The sequence below is a fragment of the Cajanus cajan genome, chromosome 2 (assembly GCF_000230855.2).
Source record: "Cajanus cajan strain Asha chromosome 2, NIPB_CcT2T_4, whole genome shotgun sequence".
Lineage (NCBI taxonomy): Eukaryota > Viridiplantae > Streptophyta > Magnoliopsida > Fabales > Fabaceae > Cajanus > Cajanus cajan.
The window spans coordinates 49,694,498-49,721,102 of NC_138518.1; the positions used below are offsets into that span (position 1 = coordinate 49,694,498).

General features: G+C 33.3%; 1 protein-coding gene, 1 long non-coding RNA gene and 1 other non-coding gene across 3 annotated transcripts; all 3 read left to right on the top strand.

Annotated features, from left to right (window-relative positions):
- The first annotated feature begins 9,702 nt into the window (after nt 1-9,702).
- LOC114915253 (small nucleolar RNA R71) lies at nt 9,703-9,808 on the top strand. The gene has a single exon (XR_003803202.1). It is a non-coding gene; the product is annotated as a small nucleolar RNA R71 (small nucleolar RNA).
- A 2,123-nt stretch (nt 9,809-11,931) lies between these two features.
- Nucleotides 11,932-16,426, top strand: LOC145954331 (uncharacterized). Its single transcript, XR_014431535.1, has 4 exons — nt 11,932-14,074; nt 14,181-14,219; nt 15,369-15,455; nt 16,253-16,426. It is a non-coding gene; the product is annotated as an uncharacterized LOC145954331 (long non-coding RNA).
- A 1,198-nt stretch (nt 16,427-17,624) lies between these two features.
- LOC145954330 (uncharacterized) lies at nt 17,625-25,923 on the top strand. The gene is made up of 8 exons (XM_083068350.1): nt 17,625-20,070; nt 20,150-20,464; nt 20,557-20,656; nt 20,733-21,473; nt 21,641-21,951; nt 22,032-22,158; nt 22,234-22,698; nt 25,361-25,923. Exons 1-4 carry the CDS (start codon nt 17,789-17,791, stop codon nt 21,471-21,473), a joined length of 3,438 nt encoding a protein of 1,145 aa, XP_082924476.1. The 5' UTR covers nt 17,625-17,788; the 3' UTR covers nt 21,641-21,951; nt 22,032-22,158; nt 22,234-22,698; nt 25,361-25,923.
- The last annotated feature ends 682 nt before the right edge of the window (nt 25,924-26,605 follow it).

Sequence of the window (26,605 nt, forward strand, 5' to 3'; positions counted from 1 at the left end):
AACCGGACTCTGTGTTGGCCCAAGGACGTGAATATTTAGATCGGTTGGATACCGTATTTAAATGGAAATATTTTTGCGAGGTACAGGCTTTCTCCCTTGTGCTTGCTCATCACGTTGCTGTGGAGCCGATCGGAGAACTCGTGCAAATGAGGGATTGAGTGGAAGGGGTAGACAAGGTTGTTGTCAAGGCCTTATCGACAAATGAAGTTTTGTCTGCGAAAAACAAGGACCTTGCGGCCGAGCTCCATAGGCTCTGTCAAGACAACAACATTTTTTGTCTGGATCTTCGAAAGGTCTGGACCGAGGTGAAGCATGGATCGGAGGAGGCCAAGAAGGCTAAGACCAAGTTGGTCGAGCTCAAGGAGGCTACAAAGGAGCGTATCATTACACAACACAAAGTCGGATTCAACCAGGCTGTTCGGCAGGCTAGGTTCTTTAGCAACCTGGACGGGGATTTTCAGTTTGACATAGGGCAAGATTTTTATCAAGGAACATTTATGTCGTTCCAAGAAATGCTTGAAGGAGCCAAGCCCGATGCTGAAGCCTCGACACCTCCTTTCACCGAGCCAATAGCGGCTGAGGATACTTATGCGGACACCAAAGGCGATGCTTAAGGTGATGACCAGATGGACGAGGAAGATGTTGTGGATCAAGATAACTAAGTTTTTGTTTTTTTGGGCCGATAAAGCCTCCTTTTTGTTGTGCTTCTTGAGTCGATCGAGCCTTTTGGTGGCTATTCAAATCTTTTTTGTTTAATTGTTCTTTCTAGGACAGTAGAGCCCCTTATTCCACTGAAATGCATTACTACTTTAATGAAGGACTTGTCTGTTACATTTTAATGCCGAGCGATGAGTGTTAAGGGAGGATTTGAGAATCATTTTTGATCGAATGTGACCACAAATTCTATAATCGCTTTAACTAATTAAACTTAACCAAGTGTATCCTTTTAGTCCCTATTGTAATTCCTTATAGTTGTAGTTTTTTATTCCTTATAGTTGTAGTCTTTTAATCCTTTCAGTCCCTATTGTAATTCTTTTTTGACATTGACAATTTAGGTTAGTGCATATTAATGAGACATGCATTAAATACAAGTGCATAGTACCAAGGTAAAACTCTAACTCTAATTGGAGAACAATACAAAAGGAACTATACCTTTGTTTTGTCATTTTACTTAACACTCTAACATATTTTTATAAATTTATGTATTATTTATTCTTCTTCCTTTTCTCTCTGTATGGGTATGTAAAACATGAATCATTAGTTTTTTATTATTCATTTTCAAAAGACAACTAAATAAATACACCATACTCCTTTTATTTTCCTTTTCTAAATATGAAAATATAGTATTTCGTGAATTTTGACATATAATTCAAAAGCTTTTTTAATAAGTGGATTCACTATAACACCTTTTCTATTTATTTTTATATTTTAACATCACCAAAAACGATAAAAGATGTTATAATATAACACTTAAAATTAGACAAAATTCACTAATAGAGTAGACAAACAGGGGATAAAAATAAAATACTATTTTCGCTTTATCAATTAAAGTTGTCGATGAGTGTCATTTAAAGTTGGAATGAAAACTAAAAGAAATGTAATTAATATCTTTATTAAAAGATATTTTATTCAAAATGTTTCTCTCTTATAGGGTATATAACGAATCGGTCATTAGTTTTCTAATGTTTATTTTAAAAAAATAAATCAAAGAGTACAATATATTCTGCTCTTCCTAAATATTCAAATTTTCCATTTTCATCGTATCCTACATTAACATATAAACATCCTTTTCCTAACAAACATATAAATAAATATTTTTCACTAAATATTTATTATAGCAAGATATTATAAAAACACATATTTTTCCACTAAATATTATACCAAATAATTTTGCAAACATTTATTATTGGGTCAAGAAAATTATAATTATTAAAAGTCTCTAATATATAACCAATTTAATTAATGAAAATATCCCTCTTCAATTTTACTAATTTTAGAAAAGTTGGGGTGTAACATGATTCACAGTATTGCCTTTGATTAATGATATTTTTATATCATTGCAAAAGCCTACGAGTTCGTTAACTTTAAAACATAACTCTTGAAGAGTCCTGGGTAGTCCTTTAACCCGACAATATTTATGAATGAGTTATAATGAAGGTGTGAAATTGTGTTTGTGAGATCTTGTGCTTCAAACGTTGTGCGTGTATGATTTATGATGCATATGCGTAATTTACATGGCGTGAGAACTTTATTTGAGATACGAGCAACTTTAAGTAGCAGCGTAGCAGTGTGAAATCCAAGTTATCTTTGTCATTTGTAAAGTCTCTAGACAGGGTTCTCTAGCAAGGTGAAAGTTCAGGCTTTGCCAAAAGCATCATAAAGGGCTATACATACGATGGGTGCATTACATATTATGCATGTTTGCGTTTGGAGTCATTGTATTCATGCCTAGTATAATTTAGGTGGATTGCGAGCCTGTTTGGTAGGGTCCCCAAGGTCTACTACCTAAGCCTTGAGGGTGTTATGATGGGAAACCTCTAATATAGAATCGAAATTGACCATGCACAACTTTCATACCCTGCTTTCTTTTTGATAAATTTTATTTTTGTTAGAGTGTACTGAGTATTAGATTCCCATTTTGAGCAGACCTTTTTTCTTGTTTGTATCCTCCTATTCTACTCCAAACGTGTGCGCCTTGTTAGAAGTGTGATTGGTACCTCATGCATATAGAATTAAAAGCTTGAGTTCTCAAAAGTCTTTTGTTTCTCGAGGTGTGGAGGTGTATATATATATATATATATACGAGCTTGACATTTAACTATGATTGGTTTGCGTTTAATATAGGTGATGTGTTGTATTGTTTTGATACTATCAATATTCTTTGTATGTGCCTGTACATGTGCAAGATGCGCATTTTCATTCCTCTTTGTTGTGTTGTCTTTCTCGCATGGCTTGAACATCACTTACATGTGCAAACCATGTCTTTAGGCTTGGACTTTCTTTTGAGAACATGTAAAGGTAATTTCATACCTAAACATAAATTATTTTGGAAAAATTTTTTGTTATTCAGTAACTTGAGTTTTCAAAGTAAAGTACATGATTTGACTCTTTTTACCTTCCATGAGAGTGTTATTTTACAAATACCTTATATTTTAATAATATATATGTATATATATAATTATATTATTTCTTATGACTAAATAAATTTTTACTTAAAATTTGATTAAATTCATGTATTTCAATTATTATAAACTGAATTAATACTATTATAATACACATTAACTTTTTTATGTTTTAAAACTTTACCTGCAAGTCTATAAATATTAGTTTTCAACAAATTGAAGATTGGTGAAAGATTTTTCACTCTTGGCAAGCGGACCAAGCTTCGTTGTAGTAATTTGGTATCGTCCTCAGGGATTTGGTGATACTAGTAATTTCCTTTCTTGTTTACAGAGAACATGAGTGAATTATTGATTTAAGTTTGAATTAAAGCCATTAACAGCAAAAGTATGAATGTAACAGAAAACCTTATATGAGAAAGAGATTGGATTCAAATGTACTTTCTAACTCTTTTAATCTTCATCAGATAAATATGATTTCACTTCTATCACTTCCATGTTCAATAATTAGCTCAACCAGATTCCTCAAAATTGAGCCCTAAGGTGGTTAACCCTAAACATGATTCCTCTATGATTTAAGATTAACACCTTGCATTAAGACAATAACTTGAACCAAAATGGCTAACAAAATCAAGTTTGTTCCTAGAACAAAAGATTATTAGGTGAATGATTCAGTTCAGGGTTTTGAAAATATTTTCCAACAAAGTTCAAAAACCTAATATCATAAAACGGGTGATCAAACCGGATTAAGCATTTAACCCAAGGCTGCAGCTCTGGATATGTGGCTGCAACTTTAGAAGTGTTGCAAGACGCACAAAGCTCCAAGGTTGCAGCTCTGGAATGGAAGCTGTAGCTCTGAATTTCTGGACTGCCTAGAATGTTCCCAAGCTGGAGCTCTAGTTTCATGGCTGAAGCTTCAACTCTCTGGAATTAGTTCAGGCTTCGTGGCTACAGCTTTGAATCTGGAGCTATAGCCTTAACTCTCTGGAACACTTCTTTTTGGTTCAGGCTTCATGGCTGCAGCTTTGGCTTTGGAGCTATAGTCTTGGATTTCCAACTTCATCAAAATCTACACAAAAAGGAAATATTTTCAACCAAAGAAACTACACTCTTGTAACTCCTTAGATTAATCTTAGTTTATCTATTTGGATGGTCAAATACAACTAAAATTACTTACATCTCTCCCAAAAAGAGTGCCAAATTAAGCATAAAAATATGCAATTTGAGCACTTATCAACTCCCCCCAACTTACTCATTTGTTTGTCCCCAAACAAAGGTTCCACTGTGACTGCAAACTGACAACACTTTCCAATTCACAAATTGATTCTATATCAATAAGAGAATACATCATCAATCAATTCACCTTTACCAAATTAATTCCTACTCACTTGAGGTGCTCACATTTTCAACCATACCTAATCAAAGAATTCACAAAACAAATCACTAACTTGAGCACTATGAATCAGTGATTGAATATATACTCCTCACCGGTGTATCTCTCCTTGGGTGAGTGTTTCTCTCAACCACACACATCATTTCTATGAACATAAGCATTGATATCATCTCTCCATTACCACTTTTGAAAAGAAGATGAAGGATCACAAGGTCTTTTGAGGGTTGTAATGGGGCTTAGTTAACAAAGAAATATGGTTTATCTGGTTAAACAAGGTTCAAACTCTAGAGAGCACAATGAACATAAGCAACAAGACTCAAAATTTGTTCACTCTTCAATTTTCAACTCCAACCACATCTCTCAGCCCAATTTCTACCTTCATTTTTCCCATATTTACCCTCATAATTTATTGACTCAATTGCAAGAATTCCACCTCTTTTGAGACTTTTTGTACATTAACTTAGCTTCTTCTTCTTCTTTTTTTTTTTCTTTTTTGTTTTTTTTAACTTTTTATGAAGCTATTTTGAATGGAGTTGTACAGTACAATGATAACATTAGAGAGGTAATTCTCACTTTAACACTTCACAACATGGTATTTCTTTTCTTTTTCTTCAACCTTAACAATTTTCACTCCCCCCAACTTAACCCACATTCATTTTCATCATGCTCTCTAAGGTTTGGTCAGGGTGAGGAATTTACAGTTGGTATAGGCTTTAGGGTTGAATAAAGGGTAATGCTCCAATGGGTTTCAAACAAAGATTTTTCTCAAATGAAGGTTAGTTGTTTGGTTCTAGGCTCAACAGATTTTCAATATGAACAATATAATGCCTTGATCTTTTCCAAAATTTCTTACAAGAGCAACAATTTCAAGAATCAATTAATGCAAACACATATGCTTTGATGGTGACTCTCAAACATATAAGTGTATGTATTGGGTGCTCTCACTCACCAGCTTGGCTCAATAAATCCAACCATTGACCTTTCATGTCAAGTTAAAGAGATGCTCATGAATTCTAAGATCATGAATAAATGATAGAGTGCAACCAAAAGATGAGTATTAACAACACTTTTTTTTCGGTGAATTTAAAGATGAAAATTTTCTTCTTGTTGATTTGAAACAACTTGACTATCCAAGAATGATTATCAAATGATTCCCAAAAATTGTCACCTATTTCCCAAAAAAATAATTGTTATCATCTGTTGTCATCATATTAACTATATACAAGACTTTACTCTAAATTGTCTTTAAAAAAAAAACTGAGTGCTTCAACAGTCAGTGATCATTCACAAACTAGTGACTTTCCACAAAAAACACAAAAGGTTCACCAGTACTTGACCTAAGCACCAAAAGCCAAAACAACAACATGCATAAGTATAACATCCAACACAAACCTTAATTAACACAAAACAAACAGATAGTTTAAACTAAACAAGCTAACGATAAAACACAATATTTAAGCACTAAAATTTCAAATTGCAGAAAATTAAAATGAACTCTTCTCCACAATCTGTCTCAGAAATCCTCTAACTCGTATTCCTCTTCTTCTCCTTGCTCTTCTTCCTCTGCTTCTTCATCTCTCTCAACTTCCTCTTCTTGTCCATGCTCATCAGCAGGTTGTGCACTATGAACTCCTGGCTGTTGCACTCCACCCCCTCCTAAGGAAATAGGACTGTCCCCAAGCCATAAAATTTGGTCAACAAAGGTTTGTAAAGTAGGCCATGGATAGAGGCTACCTCCTGTTTCAGTTTATTTCAAGCACAATTAACCATGTGGATGATATGCACGTCAAAAGGCAAAGATTAATGTGCCAAAAAATTAACATGGAGTTGAATTTTACATGGTGTTCTTGCAAACATTTCCACAAACACTTTGCATGCACCTTAAATAAGCATTTTTTTTAAGCAAACAAAGTGTTTCATTCACTTCAACAATTTAAGAGTTCTTTTAAGAAATTGTAATTTAAAAATCACATTGTGCTTCAAGAGGAAGAAGAAATTTGAAAGAATCGCATGCAAAACCCACAAGAGGAGAAAAATCTATGGAAAAATTACCTTTTTAGTGTGAATTGGAGGAGAAGAGAACTATGAAATATTTCAATAATCTCCTACCAACAAGAGAGACTCGTGAGAAGAGAATAGGAGTAGAAGAGAGTGTGGAAGGTTTAAGAGTTGAGAGCACAAAAAGAGAGTGAAGAGAAGGAGTTCGTAGCTTTGAAGTTGGCTACAAGGTCTTAAAGTGACTTAAAAAAATGGGTTTTTGAAACTGGGGCTGCAGCCATGGTTCTAGAGCAGCAACCATGAGGATGGCAGATTTATTGAGCTTGGGCTTAGAATCATGAGCTGCAGCTTCATTTTTTTTTTTTTTGAACTTTTTTTTAATAGAACCCATGTGGAGTTTGGCAGAGAGTTGAGGTTGCAGCCTTGGGTGAGGGCTGCAGCTCTAGACCCCTGGACGTGAGACAGAGAGTGAAGGCTTGAGCCTTGGAGCCGGGGCTTGAGCCCTCGTATCAGAAAATTTTTTCCATGTTTTTCTGCTAAATCCGCTGCAGCCGTGAATGAGGGCTGTAGCTCCGAGACTTGAACCACAAAATTTTTGCTTCATTTTCACTCTTTTATAGCTCTCAACCTCTCTAAAACTTGTTCCTTCACCGCCACATTTTTAACAACTATAATGAACTCCCAATTAACAAAACAATCACACAACTAACGAAGTGCAACTAACATGACACTATATAACATAAAACATGCAATGAAACATGGATACCACATATTCAAACATACATTAATAACATCATACCATTTACTCATGAAGCCAAAATAACACAACAAGCATTAACCAAAATATCAACTTAGCAAAACAAAAACATGCAAAAGCTAAATCTATAACTAATTATGCAAACATGCTAATTTAATGTCTTTAGCTTGACATTTTTCATGATCAAATCTCTTGAAGATGTGTAATGGTAGTGAGCCTCTCAACTTCACCACCCAAGTAAGGTTTGAGTCTTTGACCATTCACTGTCCATGTTCTTCCAGTGGTAGGTTCCTCAAGTTCAATTGCTCCATATGATTTGATAGATTTAATTACAAATGGGCCTGACCACTTAGATTTGAGTTTCCCAGGGAAAAGTTTCAACCTGGTATTGAACAGCAACACTTGTTGGCCAGGTTGGAAGTTCCTGTTCAGAATTTTCATGTCATGGTATAGCTTAGCTTTGTGCTTGTAAGATCTAGAAGACTCATAAGCTTGCAACCTCATTTCTTCTAGTTCATGCAATTGAATTTTTCTCTTTTTACCAGCTGCGTTCATATCAAAATTCAAGGCCTTCAAGGCCAAAAATGCTTTGTGCTCCAAATTCACAGGCAAGTGACAAGCTTTACCAATGACCTTATCCAATTCTTCATTAGAGATAAGCAAAGACTTCTCTAGTGGCGATGAACTCTTGAAATCATTTTGAGTTTCCAAGTACAAATCATCTAATACATCAATTCTAAAGAAATCTTTGTTGGCTTTTGGAAACTTCATTTCCCCAAATACGTTTAAACTCACTTCCTCATCTTGGACCCTAACCTTCAGCTTTCCATCATCCATGTCAATGATAACTCTAGCTGTTTTCATAAAGGGTCTGCCCAATATCAAAGGAACTTTTACATCTTCTTCCATATCCATGACTACGAAATCAACCGGGAACATAAACTTATCAACCTTCACGATCATATCTTCCACTATACCATGTGGAAGCTTTATGGATCTGTCTGCCAACTGCAAGGTCATTCTGGTAGGTCTTACTTCCACTTCTCCTATCTTCTTCAGCATAGATAAAGGCATCAAGTTAATACTGGCTCCAAGGTCTAAGAGTGCTTTACCCACTGATAAATTACCAATTGATACAGGGAGAGTGAAACTGCCTGGATCTCTAAACTTCTGAGGTAGAGACTTCTGTATAATAGCACTGCATCCTGCCTCAAGCTCCACAGTCTCTTCTTCAAGAATTTTTCTCTTCTTAGTCAACAATTCCTTCATGAACCTAGCATAAGTGGGCATTTGCTCCATGGTTTCAGTGAAGGGAATATTTATCTGGAGCTTCTTGAAGATGTTCAGGAACCTTGCAAATTGTCTTTCTTTCTCTTTCTTAGATGGAGTATGAGGGTAAGGTAGGTCTTTGATAGGAACCGTAGAAATTACCTCCTTGCCCTTCTTCTTATTCTTTTCTTTCTCTACTCATTTTTTTTTGTTCTTTTTCTTTTTCACTTTCTTTTTCACTCTCCTCCTTTTTATTTACATTCTCATCTTTATTGCTTTCTTCATCTTCCTTCTCATTCTTTTTCTCATCCTCCCTCAACTGATCATTTTCTTCTTCTTCCACTCTCTCATTTTCTTCACTCACCCCAACATCACTACCTACCACCTTCCCACTTCTTGTAGTTATGGACTGGCGGTGCTCCTTGGGATTTATCTTTGTGTTTGCTGAGAATGGGCCTCCAAACATGTCAGCTAATAGTTTAACTAGCTGACGACCACCTGTACTTCTAAATTCTTGATGGAAGCTTCAGTATTTTTTTGGTTGTTCATAAACACCTGCATGAATTGGTTTAGAGTCTCCTCCGATTTGCTAGCTCTCTCGTGCATAGAGGGATAAGTAGTTTGATGTTGCTGTTGTTGTGGTGGTGGCCTATTAGATGGTCCAGCTTCATTCCTCCACCCATAACCTTGGTTGCTATTAGCATTGTTTCTCCAGCTTTGGTTTCCCTGCATATAATTGTTAGTATTGTAATTGCGGGAATTAAAGTTACCTCCTTTTAGAATTTTCTGCATAATAACCATTTGGGTGCTCTCCCCCACAAAAATCACATCTAAGAGGAGTGTTTGACTGAACTGGAGGGGAATTTATAGCATGAAGTTGTTGTGGTATCTTGGCCATTTGCTTAGTCAGGGCTTCAATCTATTGAGATAACAACTTGTTTTGAGCCAAGATTGCATCACTGGTGCTCAGATCCATAATTCCTCTTTTATGAGATTGATGTCTACCATGCTCAGCTTGATGATCAGAAGAAGCCAAGGACTCTATGATCTGTGTAGCTTCCTCTGGGCCTACAGACATCATAGTACCACCAGCTGCTGCGTCTAATAACATCTTCACCTCAGGTTTGATTCCATTAACAAAGAAATTGAGTTGAGCTATATCTTCAAACCCATGGTTAGGACATTTTCTGAGCAATGATTTGAATCTTTCCCAGGCTTCACAAAATGGTTCATCCATACCTTGCCTGAAAGTAGTAATTTCTGAATTGGCCTTGATATACTTGGATGAAGGATAAAATCTATTCACAAATTTGTTCTCCACATCACTCCAGCTTGTCAAAATCTGATTAGGATGAGATTGTAGCCATATTTTAGCTTTTCCTATCAACGAAAATGGAAACAATCTCAAGTACACAGAGTCTTCATCACCTTCAGGAATGCCCATTGTACTACAAAGCTCATAAAAATTGGAAAGATGTGAGTAGGGATCTTCATGGTCAAGTCCAGCAAATTGTTGTGAGCTAACCAAGCTGAGAAAAGCGGGTTTCATTTCCATGGCTCTAGAAGTGTTTGGAGCTACAATACTAGAGAAGTGCCTTGGACCTTGTTGTTGAGCATAATCTCCCAAAGTCCTTCTAGGAGGCCTAGTTGGTCTAGGTCCACCATTGTGAGTACCTTCTCCTTCTTCAGCCATTTCTGTTTCAAGGAACGGTTGATTGGAAGAAGTTGATGAAGATGGAACAAAGAATTCCTGTTGTTGCTTCTGGAGTCTTTCCAACTGCCTAAGTCTCCTTGTCCTACTATTGTTTCTCCTTGTCGTTCTCTCAATTTCAGGATCAAAGTGTAATTCTTCGGCTGGAGTTTTCCCTCGCATACAAGTACAAGAAGTCTGCACAGATGGGTGAGTCCAAGAAACAAGACAATTGTAACTATAATATAAATATTTACAAAATAACTATTCACAAATCACAAGAAATGGAAATTGCTAAATATCCGTGTCAAATCCCCGGCAACGGTGCCAGAAACTTGGTGAAGGATTTTTCACTCTTGGCAAGCGAACCAAGCTTTGTTGTAGTAATTTGATATCGTCCTCAGAAATTTGGTGATACTAGTAATTTCCTTTCTTGTTTACAAAGAACATGAGTGAATTATTGATTTAAGTTTGAATTAAAGCCATTAACAGCAAAAGTATGAATGTAACAGAAAACCTTATATGAGAAAGAGATTGGATTCAAATGTACTTTCTAACTCTTTTAATCTTCATCAGATAAATATGATTCCACTTCTATCACTTCCATGTTAAATAATTAGCTCAACCAGATTCCTCAAAATTGAGCCTTAAGGTGGTTAACCCTAAACATGATTTCTTTATGATTTAAGATTAACACCTTGCATTAAGACAATAACTTGAACCAAAATGGCTAACAAAATCAAGTCTGTTCCTAGAACAAAAGATTATTAGGTGAATGATTCAGTTCAGGGTTTTGAAAATATTTTCCAACAAAGTTCAAAAACCTAATATCATAAAACGGGTGATCAAACCGGATTAAGCATTAAAAGAAGAATCAAGCACAAGTAATAGAACTGAATATCATATAGATCTAAGAAGAAATAGAGTTAGTAGTTACATTGAATCCAACCCAAGAGAAACTAGCCACTCATGGTGAGGGCCATAGCAAATAAAAAGATGAGATTACACAATAGAAGAGAAGAAATGAAGATGGGTCCTCGTTCCCAAGCAAGCCAATCTTCAAATCTAATCTTCAAGCTCTCCTCTTCTCCTGGGTGATCTTTCTCTCTATTTTTCTTTGGTTTCATTCCGTTTCGATTCCCCTCTTTTTTCCTTCCTTTCTTTCTCTAAAATACGTTCTGTCCAGGTGAAAGTTGGGATTTTTAACCCAAGGCTGCAGCTCTGGATGTGTGGCTGTAGCTTTAGAAGTGTTGCAAGACGCACAAAGCTCCAAGGCTGCAGCTCTGGAATGGGGGCTGTAGCTCTGAATTTCTGGACTGCCCAGAATGTTCCCAAGCTGGAGCTCTTGTTTCGTGGCTGAAGCTTCAACTCTCTGGAATTGGTTCAGGCTTCGTGGCTGCAGCTTTGAATCTGGAGCTATAGCTTTAACTCTCTAGAACACTTCTTTTTGGTTCAGGCTTCATGGCTGCAGCTTTGGCTTTGGAGCTATAGCCTTGGATTTGCAACTTCATCAAAATCTACACAAAAAGGAAATATTTTCAACCAAAGAAACTACACTCTTGTAACTCCTTAGATTAATCTTAGTTTATCTATTTGGAGGGTCAAATACAACTAAAATTACTTACATCTCTCCCAAAAAGAGTGCCAAATTAAGCATAAAAATATGAAATTTGAGCACTTACACTACAAGAAAAATACAAAATAGCGACCGAAATTAGCGACCGAATTTTATCGGTCGCTATTTAGCGACCGAATTAGCGACCGATTAAAATAGCGACCGATTTAGCGACCGAAATTTATCAGTCGCTGTTTAGCGACCGATTTAGCGACTGAAATTTTTCAGTCACTGTTTTGCGACCGAATTAGCGACGGATTAGAGTGGTAGCGAGAAAATCGGTCGCTAAATCGGTCGCTGTTTACTTGTGTTTTATGAAAATATAGTTTGCGACGGAATTAGCGACCAATTTTGAAAATAATTATCAAACAATTGCGACCGAATTTAATTCGGTCGCTAATACTGAACTTTTGAATTTTTTAGCGACCGATTCAATTTCGGTAGCTAAATTTTTTTTATTAAATTTTTAACTAAAATTACAAAGCCAAGATTCGATCCCTGGTGTGGGGGTTATGAGCCAGCAGCCATACCGTTATACCAACTTGGTTTCTTAGTATTCTTGAGAAAGTAATATATATATATATATATATAATACAGAAGCTTATAATTTTTATTATCTTATAATTTAATATTGGATTTCTTTTGATTATAAAACATAGTAAATAAAATCTAAAATCTGTATCAGTTTTTTTGATAAAAATATTTAATTAATTTTAATATATAATAAATTTAATATCAAAATATTTATCTAGATTTGAGTTATAATTATTATAATCTTTCTGATTTAATATTAAATATCTTTTGATTATAAAATATAATAAATAAAATCTAAAATCTGTAGCAATATCTTTATACAAATATTTAATATCAAAATATTTATTATAATTTTAATTATGATTTTTATGATCTTTTGATTTAATACTGAATTTCTTTTGATTATAATATTTTAATGTGTTTTATTTGAAATACCAGTTAAAATATTTTATTATCTTTTTATTTTAATTTATTATAAAATAACTAGAATATTTAATTTAGTATTATTAAAAAATAACCATTATAAGATTTAATTTCATTATTTATTATAATACTTTTAGCCATTGTATTGATAAAAAAATATTTTTAATTAAAATATATTTAAAAATTTTAGTTAATTTATTATCATTCACTTACTTTAATAAAAAGTGATAAAATATAATTTATTGTCAATTAATTTAATAAAATAAAAACTTTAAAATATGTATTTAAAATCTATTACAATTTCTTAAATACAAATATTTGATTAATTTTAGTATATATTAAATTTAATATTAGAAAATTTATTATGATTTTAGTTATATGTAATTTAATATTAGATTTTTTTATTATTATAAAATATAGTAAATAAAATCTAAAATCTGTATCAGTTTCTCTGATAAAAAATATTTAATTAGGTTTAATATATAATAAATTTAATATCAAATTATTTATTATGATTTGAGATATAATTATTATAATCTTTTGAATTAATATTAGATATCTTTTGATTATAAAACATAATAAATAAAATTTAAAATCTATAGCATTTCTTTGATACAAATATTTAATATTAGAATATTTATTATAATTTTAGTTATGATTTTTATACTCTTTTGATTTAATACTGAATTTTTTTAATTATAATATTTTAATGTATTTAATATTTTTCATTTCTTTTGATTTGAATTATAATTTTTATAATCTTTTGATTTATTATGATTTAATTTTCATAATCTAACAACTTAACGTTTAAAAATAATGTTTATTTTTAAGATAAATATTATTTAATTATTTATAAACTTTATTTATTAACATAATTATTTAATTATATTAATAGGATGTAAAACTAATTAAAAATTTGATAATAAATTAATATGATTACCCTATTCGAATGAAATTTAAAATAATTCCTTTATTTTAATCTAATTCAATAATAACATGTTTGATTCAAATAAAATTTTAAAATAAATGTTTATTTATTTATTTATTTTAAATAAACTAAGCACAAATTAAAATTTAAAAAAATGCTTATAAAGAATTAATTTTTTTTACTTTTATAATTTAGTTTTGTGAAACCTTCCTCCTTCTCAGTGATACGAGTGACTCTTGCCCTAGCAGAGCCCTTCTTCTCCGTTTCTCCCTTAATTTCTTTTCTGTTCCAACGCCGGCCACTACGCTTCCTTCTCCGTTAAATCGCTCCAACACTCTCTTGCCGGCGGTGAGTTGTTAACAAAATCAAAATAGTGGTCATCTCGCTATTTGCTACACTGCTATAGCATTGTTTGGGGTATTAACTAGGATGCCTTTCTCTTTGGGTATTGCAGGTAACAAGAGCATTTGAGGGTCCAGAAATATCTGCAGAGGTAAAGCAAACCAATCTTCTTCTTTTTTATTTTTTTAAATCTTTTATTTTATTTATTTTTTATTTGTGTGTGTGTGTTGTTGTTAACATTCCTTTTGATTTGTGAATGGCTGCTGTCTTAATGAATTAACTCTAGTCATAGATATTCATCAGGAAAGTATAAGGAAAACTGAACTTTGTTGTTTGAGCATGTGTGACTGTGTGTGTGTACTGGTTATACAGTTGGAAAAAAATTCTTAAGAGGGCATTTAACGTATGATTTTCGGACATGAAAAAAAATTTCTTCACAAAACGCACCCTTTGTGTATGTATGATCACAAGTACCATAGTCCAAAATCCAGGATCCAATAGGCAAAGTTTGAGAAAAGAAGCTAAGGAATTACCATACGAATTCACTAAGTCTGAGGTAAATATATAGAATGGACGACCTTTAGTTGAAGATTCTCCTTAAATGTTGTGATTTTTTTTAGAGTATTCATCCTTTTTCCAAAATCCCACACTTGGGATCAAGAGTTGTTTGGTGTTGTGACTCGTGACGGAAAATGCAAGCACCTTGGTAGGGTAGGGGAATAAGTGGGCTCCTGGAGGATAGAGCCTGACTTGGGTTGGTTCCAATTGGGTTACAAATACAATCCTGTTGGCTGTGCAGACATCTATATATACTTTTTTAAGTTGATTAATCAATACCCTCTGTTTGTTTCATGGTGAAGTAGCATCCTGGCAATTTTCTTCTCTTCATTTTCTTGGGTATTTGTACATTTTGTCCAATTTTGAGAAGAGTAAATTGGGCTTCTGAATTTTTATTTTTGTTCACATTATGTAGTGTTATGTGTCTATGCCAAAAATGAAGTATATTTCTGTTACATATTCAAAACAGGCGAGGTTCGCTAAATTCAGGAATAAGGACAGAAAATGTTATATATTAAAGTAAACCTCTAGAGATTATGCAATGTGTATTTAATAAGGAAACATACTGTATTTAACCTCTAGAGATTAAATTTGTATTTAATCTCGTTAATCATATAATGGGATGGAAGAGAGACTTTTATATTTTGCCTAGGGTATCTTGTATTGTAGCAGGATTAAGGTTAAGTTTATGGGACCCACACCGAGAGTGAGAGATTCACTTATTTATATACTTTTTTTACAGGGGAGCATCTATGGCCTCGTTCTTATGGACTGACTAATGGTCCATGTTTGACTGATTTACACAACATTCGCCCTGCTGATGTAAATGGTAAGAAAAACAACTGCTCGACATTTTACTAGTCAAGTTTGCAATTTTAGTTCATGTTACAAGTATCTCTCAGTCAATTCATCAAGGGGGAACAAGTACTATGGTGAATGTGTTACTAGCTCAACCAAATGTTTGAGGCCAGCTAATAAAGAAGCTGCTTTGTCATTTGTTTTTGTTTTTAATTATAATTTTCAAAGCCTTATAACTGATTGGTAATCATGCTTGAAATTTGATGGATATCTCATATCTGGCTTAGTAGTTCTGTCATGTGTTAATTTATAATTTGGGTTCTCCTGCCCACTGTTTAGTTGGGAGATTTTTAATGATTTTCAAGTCAAGTGATTTCTTTGAGAGGCAAAGTATGAAGTTCTTAAAGGTTATTTGAAATTATCATGAGTTATTTTATGAATTTGAAGTTTAGGACAGGTGTAATGTAATTAGTCAAGATTGTGGTTATGACTTATGAGTATGAGTATGGTTATGTGTCCAAATTTTAGGATTTAGCCATTAAGGATTGTTGTTATAATTATGTCACCTGAGTGTCAAATTTGCTTAAATCTGGCTAAGCGCGACAGTTATATATTGTTGAAATATTGCAGTACTTCCAAAAATAATTGGACTTATTAAAATCTTATTTTGTGTTCTCATTGTTTGAAAACTCTTAACCCATCTTAAAATACAGAACTATCATTCTCTTATTCTATTATTTTATTGTTCCTGCTTGAAATTAATTTGGGGTGTTGTGCTTGGTGACTATATTATACTCTTATTCTTGATCCAATTGGCACTGCTTTCAGGTTTTAACATGTTGGGTTAAGAAACCAGAAAAACAGTTCCAAAGCCTTGATCAGAATCGAAGGCTTTGCAGTAAAAGAAACCAAGAAAATAACAGAACAAAGATTAGGGAAAAGTTCTGTAAGTTTGAATCTTTCTTAGAACTACTAAATTAATAATTAATTTTCCCAGCCAGACACTTGGATAACATATAATTTATGATTTAGTCTTTGCAGTAATCTGACAGGGAACAAGCTTTCTGGTCCAATTCCTAAGGCTCTCAAGGATAAGGCAGATAAAGCTTTGCAATTAAGGTTTGTAGAATAATATTTTATATTCTCTACTTCTGTTGAATTTTTTTGCCAAAGGACTTTTTAAATATGCTTTTAATTGCAAATCATACCTGAGGTTATGAAATTGAAATCAAAGCTATGATATAAATTACGAAGAATCCAAAAAATGAATGTTGCAATAAATCAAGCCATTAATATATGCAGCCCTCGTTTTAAAGAGTTATTTTATCCTCTGCTCAAGGGAGGATAAAATATTACATTTAATGCACAACACTTATTAAGTATTGACATTGCATGCAATCCAGCTAAGTAAATGTCTTCATTTGAACACTCTAACAAATAAAAGATAAAGAGGTTCTTTAGATACAAAATTAAAAGAGTTTTTGGATTTTTATTTTTTACCAAAAATGAAGATCCTTTTTCAATAAGAAATTTTCAAAAGTTCTTTTAAACTTTTATCTAAACATGCATAAAAATTAAAAATGTGAGTAACATTAAAAAATTAACACTATTAATAAATGTGAAGATTATGTATGAGTATGACTATTTGACATTTAACACTATTAATAAACTTTTTGGATTTAGGATATTAACAGCAATGCTATGTTCCTTAGTTTTTTCCCCCTTTGTTTCTACAAGTATGGCTGAGAAAGGAAATTGTGAAAATTGAGGAGTGCATTCTTCAGTACCACCATCCTGTTTTTTTATATATATAGGCACCCCTTAAATAATGTATTTTATTTCATAAAAGAAATCTTAGATGAATTTGAGGGTGCTTAATTTCTTGTTCCCATCTTGTTGCTTTCGTTCCTTTTTTACAAAACTTCATTTGTTGTATTACTACTTAATTACTACTTAATTGTATAGTTAGTTAAAAAACAAAGATTAAGTGTAGTAATTGAGTTTTTTTTTGTTATATTTTTTAATCAAAATAATCACTCATCGAACGAAGGTTGATATAAAACGACAACACCAATTTAAAGGTATTAAGACGAAGCTCTAATCAAAAGTAATTTCACCTAAATTTTATCGTTATTGAAATGCCTTATTAACTTTTTGGGGGCTATATTGTCGTTTTGGCTCGTACAACCGTGCTCGTGTGTATAGTTTTTTTTTTGTATATATATTAGTTTAGCCAATTTTAGTAGTCAGTGGAGATTGTATTCACTTTTCATACTTGAATTTCAAGTACATAGGGTCTAAACTCATTATTTTGACTCTATTATTAAGTTTCAACTTATGATAAGTTGTAGGTAGTTTGCATCAATGGAAATTCCCGAGAATCGAAGGTGGATGTATAATAGATTGGATGCTACTAAACGTTTGAAGGTTGAGTTTGTAAACGGAGTAGCTGAGTTCCTAGAGTTTGTTACTAGTCAGGACAAATTTCATAACCAAGGCAATGTCACGAGATGTCCTTGTGTCAAATGCAAATGTAAGACTTTCAGGACTGTGAAAGAAGTTTTGTGGCATGTTAATGACAAAGGATTCATGCCTAATTATTATTGGTGGACAAATCACGGTGAGTTGGAACCAGAAATTCCTCAAGTGGTGGTTGAAGGTTCATACTATGGGAGTGGTGAGCAAAGGGAAGAGTTGAATCCTTATGAGCAACTGGTCATGGATCATGCTGGACCTTCAATCGGCCAACGCATAGAACATGGGCTAGACTACATGGAGGAGAATCCAAATCCTGAAGCTCAAGAATTCTTTGATATGCTTGCAGCTGCACAAGCACCATTATGGGATGGATGTGAGAATCATTCAAAATTATCAGCTTCTTTGGCAGTTTTAAGCTTAAAATCTGATTATAATATGTCAGAAGGGTGTTTTAATCGAATGGTCGAACTTATGGGTCAGACGATGCCAAAAGACAATGAAATGGTCAATAATTTTTATCAAGCTAAAAAATCGGTGCGAAAATTAGGTTTGGGTTGTTTGAAAATTGATTGTTGCCCCAAAGGTTGTATGTTGTATTACAAAGAAAATTCAAATATAACAAATTGCAAGATTTGTGGGGAAGATCGATACAAGACAACCAATAAGAGGGGTGTTGAAAAGAAGATCCCTTCTAAAAAAATGTGGTACTTTCCACTCATTCCAAGACTAAAAAGATTATATTCCTCAATGGCCACTGCATCTCATATGAGATGGCATAGTGAGAATGAAAGGGACTCAACTATCATGTGTCATCCATCTGATGGAGAAGCATGGAAACATTTTGATAGGGTGCATTCGGAGTTTAGTCAAGAGCCTAGGAATGTCAGATTAGGCTTATGTGCAGATGGGTTTAATCCTTTTGGTCAATATGGAAAAACTTACTCTTGTTGGCCAGTTATCTTAACTCCATACAATCTTCCACCTGGGATGTGCATGAAGAGAGAATTTATGTTCTTGACCATATTAATTCCAGGTCCATCAAATCCAAAATACAAGATTGATGTGTACTTGCAGCCACTTATAGATGAGTTGTGCACCTTATGGAATGATGGCACACTAACTTATGATGTGTCATTGAGGCAGAATTTCATGATGAAGGCTGCTTTGATGTGGACAATTAATGACTTTCCAGCTTATGGAATGTTGTCTGGTTGGTCGACTGCTGGGAGACTTGGTTGTCCTATTTGCATGGATAAATCAAAGGCATTCTCCCTTAAGAATAGTCGCAAGGTTTCTTATTTTGATTGCCATCGTCAATTTCTTCCACATAATCATCCATATAGGAAGAATAAAAATTCATTTAAGAAGAGGGTTATTGAGACCTCAAACCCTCCTCCACGTTTGTCTAGTCCTAATATATGGAAGCAAGTTGCTCATTTACCGCTTGCCCAAGATAGGGGAGATGAAAACCCTCCACATTATGGAGACAAACATAATTGGACAAAGCAAAGTATATTTTGGACCTTACCATATTGGAAAACACACCTTCTACGCCATAACATTGATGTCATGCACACAGAGAGAAATGTGTTTATGAATGTGTTTAACACTGTGATGGACATTAATGGGAGGACAAAGGATACTAACAATGCTCGATTGGATTTAGCAGAAATATGCAATCGAAGGGAACTTGAGTTGAAAGATGTTGGTCGTGGTAAACTTATGAAGCCTAAGGCAACATATGCATTGACTAAATCCCAAAGAGTAGCTATTTGTCAATGGGTCAAAGAACTAAAGTTACCTGATGGATATGCTTCTAACTTGGGTAGATGTGTTGTTATTAAGGAGGGAAAGTTACATGGAATGAAGAGTCATGATTGTCATGTTTTCATGCAACGATTGCTTCCAATTGCATTCGACTCGTTACCGAAACCTATTTGGAAGGTTCTTGTTGAACTTAGCCATTTTTTTAGGGAATTGACTTCTACTACACTAAATGTTGAGCAATTAAGAGTTATGGAAAATGACATACCTGTGTTGTTGTGTAAGTTGGAACAAATATTCCCACCAAGCTTCTTTGATTCAATGGAGCATCTTCCTATTCATCTTCCCTATGAGGCTAGGGTTGGTGGTCCAGTCCAATATCGTTGGATGTATCCTTTTGAGAGGTATAAAATTGATAATCAATTATATGTTTTCCTATTATTTTTTCAAATTTTTAACTAATGCATCTATATACCTTTCTAGGTTTTTACATTCCCTAAAAAACAAAGTCAAAAATAAGGCAAGGGTAGAGGCTTCGATATGTGAAGCTTACTTAGTTGAGGAAACATCAACCTTTGCTTCCTACTACTATCCTTCTGAAATTGATACAAGAAGGACCAGAATGCCTCGTAATGTTGATGTAGATGAAGGTTCTATGTCTACTCCTTGTTTTTCAATTTTTAACTACCCAGGTAAAGCGAGTGGAAAATCTACAAAATATTTCTTGGACCAACTAGACCTCAAAGCTGCTCATTTGTATGTTCTTCAAAATTGTGAAGAGGTTGAGCCATATTTAGAGTAAGACAATGTTCAGTCCTTACATAACATCCACATAAATGTTAATGTTGTCATATTGTGTAGTTTGATTGATTTGTTTTTTACCATTCTAGTATTTATGTCAAATATTTAAGGCAACTCAACCCCACTGCTTCAGACGCTCAAGTTGGTCAGGAAATTTCATCAAATTTTCCTACATGGTTCAAAGAATATGTAGGTTAACATCAAATTTTCCTACATAAAATTTTATTTTCCCTTTATATATAACATTAATTGTTACATTTTTTAGGTTCTAAATTCTGAAAATAATGTTCAAGATCCACAGTTGCGTAATTTAGCATGGGGGCCCAAGCTAAAGGTTGAATCATGGCCTATTTACACTTTAAATGGGTATAAATTCCACACTCTTCTTTGGGGTCAAGGCATGAATTCATCTAATTGTGGTGTTTGGGTACGAGGAACTAGTGGTCAATTAGAATCAGACTTTTATGGAAAATTGACTGATATTATTCAATTGGAGTATACTGGCTTACCAATAATGAAACTAATTCTTTTCAAGTGTGATTGGTTTGATAATACTCCTAATATCGGAACAAGAGTAAATGATAAGTATGGGGTTGTTGAGGTAAGGCAATCAAGGAGGTATAATAAGGCTTATGACCCATTCATACTTGCACAACAAGCTGAGCAAGTTTACTTCACACCATATCCTGAGGGACATAATGATTGGCTAGCCATAATCAAGACAAAGGCTCGTAGTAGAATAAATGATAATATATTAATTCAAACTGAGCAAGAGGTTCCATACCAGGATGATGAGGTTGTAGGGCTTCAAGTCATGTTACATATTGACTCAGATGTCATTGATGATTCTCTAGTTGATAATGATGTTGGTGGAGAAGAAGTAGATATGCAATCATTTGATCAACCAGACATGGTGGATGAATTTATTGAAGATAAATACATATCAAGTGAGGATGATAATGATGATGAGAATGAGAGTGATTTCAATGATACAGATGAACCTTAGGTAATTTATACATTAAATAATTATTTGTATAATTCTTTTGATGTGTAGAATGACTTAAATATAATTTTATGTGTAGAACATCTATTTTGTTGTTTATTACAAGTCTATTGGATGAAAAAATAGCATTTGCTCTTAAATGTGATCTATGTAATAATTTCTACATTCAGATGGCAGATAGAGGTAGAGGTAGAAGTAGAGGTGGTGGTCGTAAAGCAGCTCGTGGTCGAGGCCATGGTGGTGTTGGCCTTCACATTTCGAGCTCTGAGTCATTGTTACCCACACAAAGAGATCCACTCCCTATAGTTCATGAAGAACCAATTCCCACCTTCGTAGGCGAATCAATTCCTAATACTCATTCTAGACAGGACACACCTTTAACAGAAGAATGTTCATTAACTCCACAATACCCACCTCCTCCCATTCCTGAGTCTGGGGATTCATCTGACCAAAGGTTTTGGCTATCCTTGAAAGGCAAAGAGTACGTACATTTTAATTTAAAGATGATTTTTCTAATATAACATTGTTTAAATGTGATTTTGACAATATCTTTTTTAATAGATTTGTTCCTGCAAAAGGCCCTGCTGATGTCATTTCAGGGATCTTTAAACAAAAATTTGAGGGAGCATGGCCCACTTGGAAGGCTGTGGATGAATCAGTTCGGGATATGTGGTTCGGAGAGTTTCAGGTAATTAAATTTTGTTTAATTTAAAATGTGTTGCATGTACTTTTTAGTATGTTTCCTAATTCATTTTTAATGCAGAAAGAGTATAAGTGGGATCCACAACATGATCGAGCCATAAGAAAGACTTTTGAGCATAAAGGATCAACTCTTCTGAAAAATGCTATGCATAAGGTTAGACTAGGTGTCGATAAGGGAAATTGGATCCCTGAAAATGCTCGAGCTATTTTGGATCAACATTGGGCTTCTGAAAAATTTCAAAACAAAAGTAATACTGCTAAAGGGAATCGGGCTGTAGAGAATGGAGCAACAGCTTACACGGGTGGCTCCATATCTGCAGGAGCCCACTTTGAAAAATTGGCAAGTTTATTTCAATTTTTTATTTATATTTAGTTCAATTTAATATAATTGATTGGTTGAATTGCAATATTTAAATTTATATAGGCGAAGGAGCTAAATCGTCCCCCTACTGCTTGGGAATTAGTGGAAAAGACAAAAAAACTTAAGACTGGAGAATGGGTCAGTGATAAAGCCCGCAACATTGCTGTAAGTTCCTCTCCATGTTCTGTTTTATTCTGTAATTTTTGTTGACTTTCCTTTTTGTTTGTGATCAATTTTTATTTTGTCATATGATTCGTTCCATTTATCAATTTATCTTTATTTCTTCTTCTGTTCTTTTTACATCGTACACCCAGAAATGGGATGTAGCTGCGTTAACATTTTCCCTTTTCCTTTGGGTGAGTCGTGTATAAATAAAATTTAGGCCTTGTTTAACATACTTGACTAACCTGTGAAATAGGGACCCAATTCTATGAGAATACGACTATGAGTATTTTTAAGATTTTAGAATACGACTATGAGTACTTTTAAGATTTTTTTAGTCTTGATTAGATTAGATTCGGATTTTGAAAAATGGTTATTTAAAAACTTGGGTTGAATAAGTCTGGTCCAACCTGACACTCCTATTGAATTCAAAGTTTCTATTGTTTTGTTGTTTTTACTTCAATTAAAAAAAACATGTTTTATTTTTTATTTGGCTAATTACATTTTTTATCCTCTTATAATATCAAATCTACAGTTTCAATCTTTCAAAATTATGCACGTTCTTTCATATCATATAATTCACAAACAATATAATTTATATTAATTTTTATATTGATCACCACTATATTATAATAACTACTCATTATCATAAACATGATAAATTATCCCCTCTAGATATAAGAGAAAACAACCACAGAGCCATATATCATTTGAAGTTAGCCACAGGTTAGTTTGACAAATCAAATAAATAAGCTAGCTAAAAGCTGATAAGCAAGTGGATTGAATTAAATGCGTTTGGTAAAACTAGCCATTGAATTAACTAGAATTATAAAATGACATTTAATTACTGGTGGTAACTATGTAAATTTTTTTTAAAAAAAATAAATTATCACTTTCCAAATTTTAATTTAATTCAAATAATTTATCATTTTAAAAATTTGGATTATAATTTTTTAATTTTATTATCATTTTTAAATATTTTCTATTAAATGAAATCAGATGATATAAATGAATTTATATTATAATTATGATGATTTTGTATTATAAAGAAATGATATTTTATGAGAGTGAAAGTAAGAAAGCTAATGAAATAATTCTAATAAGATAGTGAGGGTAAAGAAAAGAACAGCTCAAACACTACAAAGTAGTGTTTAAAAAAATGCTACAAGCTAGTGAAATAAACTCATTTACCAAACAATTCTACTTTGGCCAAACAAGCTTTTAAGCTAGTCAAATAAGCTAAAAGCTAGCTTATCTTGCTAAACTAAACACTACATTTGATCAACTGGTGCCATTGGCCACTCTAAACCAAAGATTTTGTGAAACTATTTAGACAGTCCAATCAATTGGGATCAAGGAAAGGCATAACAAATCATTGCAGACTATTAAAAAAGACCAATTTTACTAAAGTAGGCAAAAGTGCAAAACCATTAAAAAGATCAAATTCAATATAGGAGAAACCATTAAAAACCCCCTCTGGATACATGTTCAAGAATATTCAATGGGGTACTTGCTAACACAAAACTTCAAATAAACACCAATTAAATGAAAACCCTCACTTTTAAGTGTTCATGGGCTTCTTTAACAGTTTTCCCATCACTTTTCTTTTTCCAATTGTGCCCATCTTTTCTAAAATTCCTAAGCATCTTGCGGTCAAATAGTACAATAGTACCACCTGTTTTACAAACAAAATTATAATATAACATTAGCACTGATGATTGGAATCCTGTTGGACATCATATAATTCTCAATACTGCAAACACTTTGTCAGTTAGATGCAAAAATACTACTTAAATTAAAATCCCATTTAATAGATCTGCGAAGGAAGAATGCCAGGAATCAATTATAGAGGTTTTATATTGCTTTATAGTCATAATATTCACAACATATACACTTGAAAAATGCATATATTTGCATATAAACTTTTCTTCTTTTACATATTTTAATTTTAGTTAAGACATGCTTCAACAAGAACTGAAGGATCTACATGTTTACAATATTTATAACAGTCTACAAAACATGAAATGCTCAGGAGCAAGAAAACCAAAATGTTTCATGGAAATTAAGAAATATAAGTTGAAAAAGACAAGAACAAATATGAGAAACAATCTATACGATAATGCATATCTAATTAAAAATGTAAATTTGCTGTTATTAGCTGCATATGATTACTTTCGGGCCGGCAAATGCACCGGCTTGGCATGGATCTTGAAATATTTGTGATTACAGAGTATGGCATGAATCTCATTGGGACGAAGCCATCTGCTTTTTGCTTCCTCCATAGTATTACTAACATCCAAATCTGGGCCACATATAAGAAATTACTTTAGAAAAACAAATCTACAATGGTGATTAATATGAACTGAAATTTGCCATTGACCACACAATTGGTAGCAGTGACAGTGATAATATCTGCAGTTGGAAGCAAACAGCAAAAGAAACACATAGCAAATATGTATTTTGTCAGATTCCTTTAAAGACCATTATTTGCTTTAAGGATATATATTGTGTGATTGGTTAATTCTGTAGAAAATATCATGACGTTGACTAGGATGAATTATTTGCTGAATTATTTGCTGTAAAATAACAATTATTTGCTGAATTAAAATCAAAGAATATATTGTCTTAAAATTTTTGTTGAAATAATATTTTTTATTTTTTTTAGGAGAAATATAACGAGCGTCTAATTGAAGTCAAGCAACAAGCTACACAGGATGACACAGAGGGCTCTGCTTCTACTTGTATTAGTGATAATGAAGTTTATTTGCAGGTGGTTAAAAAGAATCCGAAGGGGAACTTGTATGGGCTTGCTGGATTGACCGATGATTTCATTCGCTCAACACTTCCACAATCTTCTAGGTCACAGCCATCACCAGTCACTGCAGGGGTGATTGAAGAAATGCAAAATAGGATAACTAAATTAAATGCTGAGCTTGCTGCAAAGGAAGCAAAGGAAAAAGCATTGGAAGAGCATATACGACAGCATGATGAGCAGATGCAGTATATACTACGTCATCTCAACATTGACCCTTTAAGGCCAACCCCTCCTGCACTGAGTACTACCCCAGATGATCCTGACCATGCTGTTGATGATGCTCCTGATGACATAGCAGAAGATCCTTAATTAAGCTTCTTTATTTTACTTGTTTCAGGATATTTTATTGTATTTCACTATTACTTTGTTGAAGTTTAAACGTTTTATGTTATTATTGTGTTTTTAGCATACTATATTGACATACTTATATTTTATTTAGTTTTCACTATAATATAAATTTTCATCGATAAGATTATGTCTTTTAGTATGTTCTAGTTTATTATTATAAATTGTGTAATAAATATATTGTTAATTTCATATTCGTTAACAGTTATAAATTAATAATTAAAAAAGAATTTAAAAATACTGATATATTTTAGCGACCGAAATAGCGACTAAAATAATTCGTAGCTAATTCAAGCAGCTATTAGCGACCGAAATAGCGACTGATTCTATTTGTAGCTATATCAGTGTTTTAGCGACCGAAATAGCGATTAATTCTATCCGTAGCTACATCAGTTTTTTAGCGACCGAAATAGCGACCGATTTTATCCGTAGCTATATCAGTTTTTTAGCGACCGAAATAGTGACCGATTTTATCCTTAGCTACATCAGTTTTTAGCGACCGAAATAACGACTGATTTTATCCGTAGCTACATCAATTATTTAGCGACCGAATTAGCGACTGATTCATAAAATGTTTATATTAAATAAATACAAAAAATAGCGACGGAAATTGCTACCAAAAAATTCGGTCGCAAAATTGGTCTCCAGAAGTTAGGAGACCAAAATTTTAGCGACGGATTTGTATTGTCTAGCGACTGATTTTTCGGTCGCTAAATTGCGACGGAAAAAATTTCGGTCGCTATCTGAAAT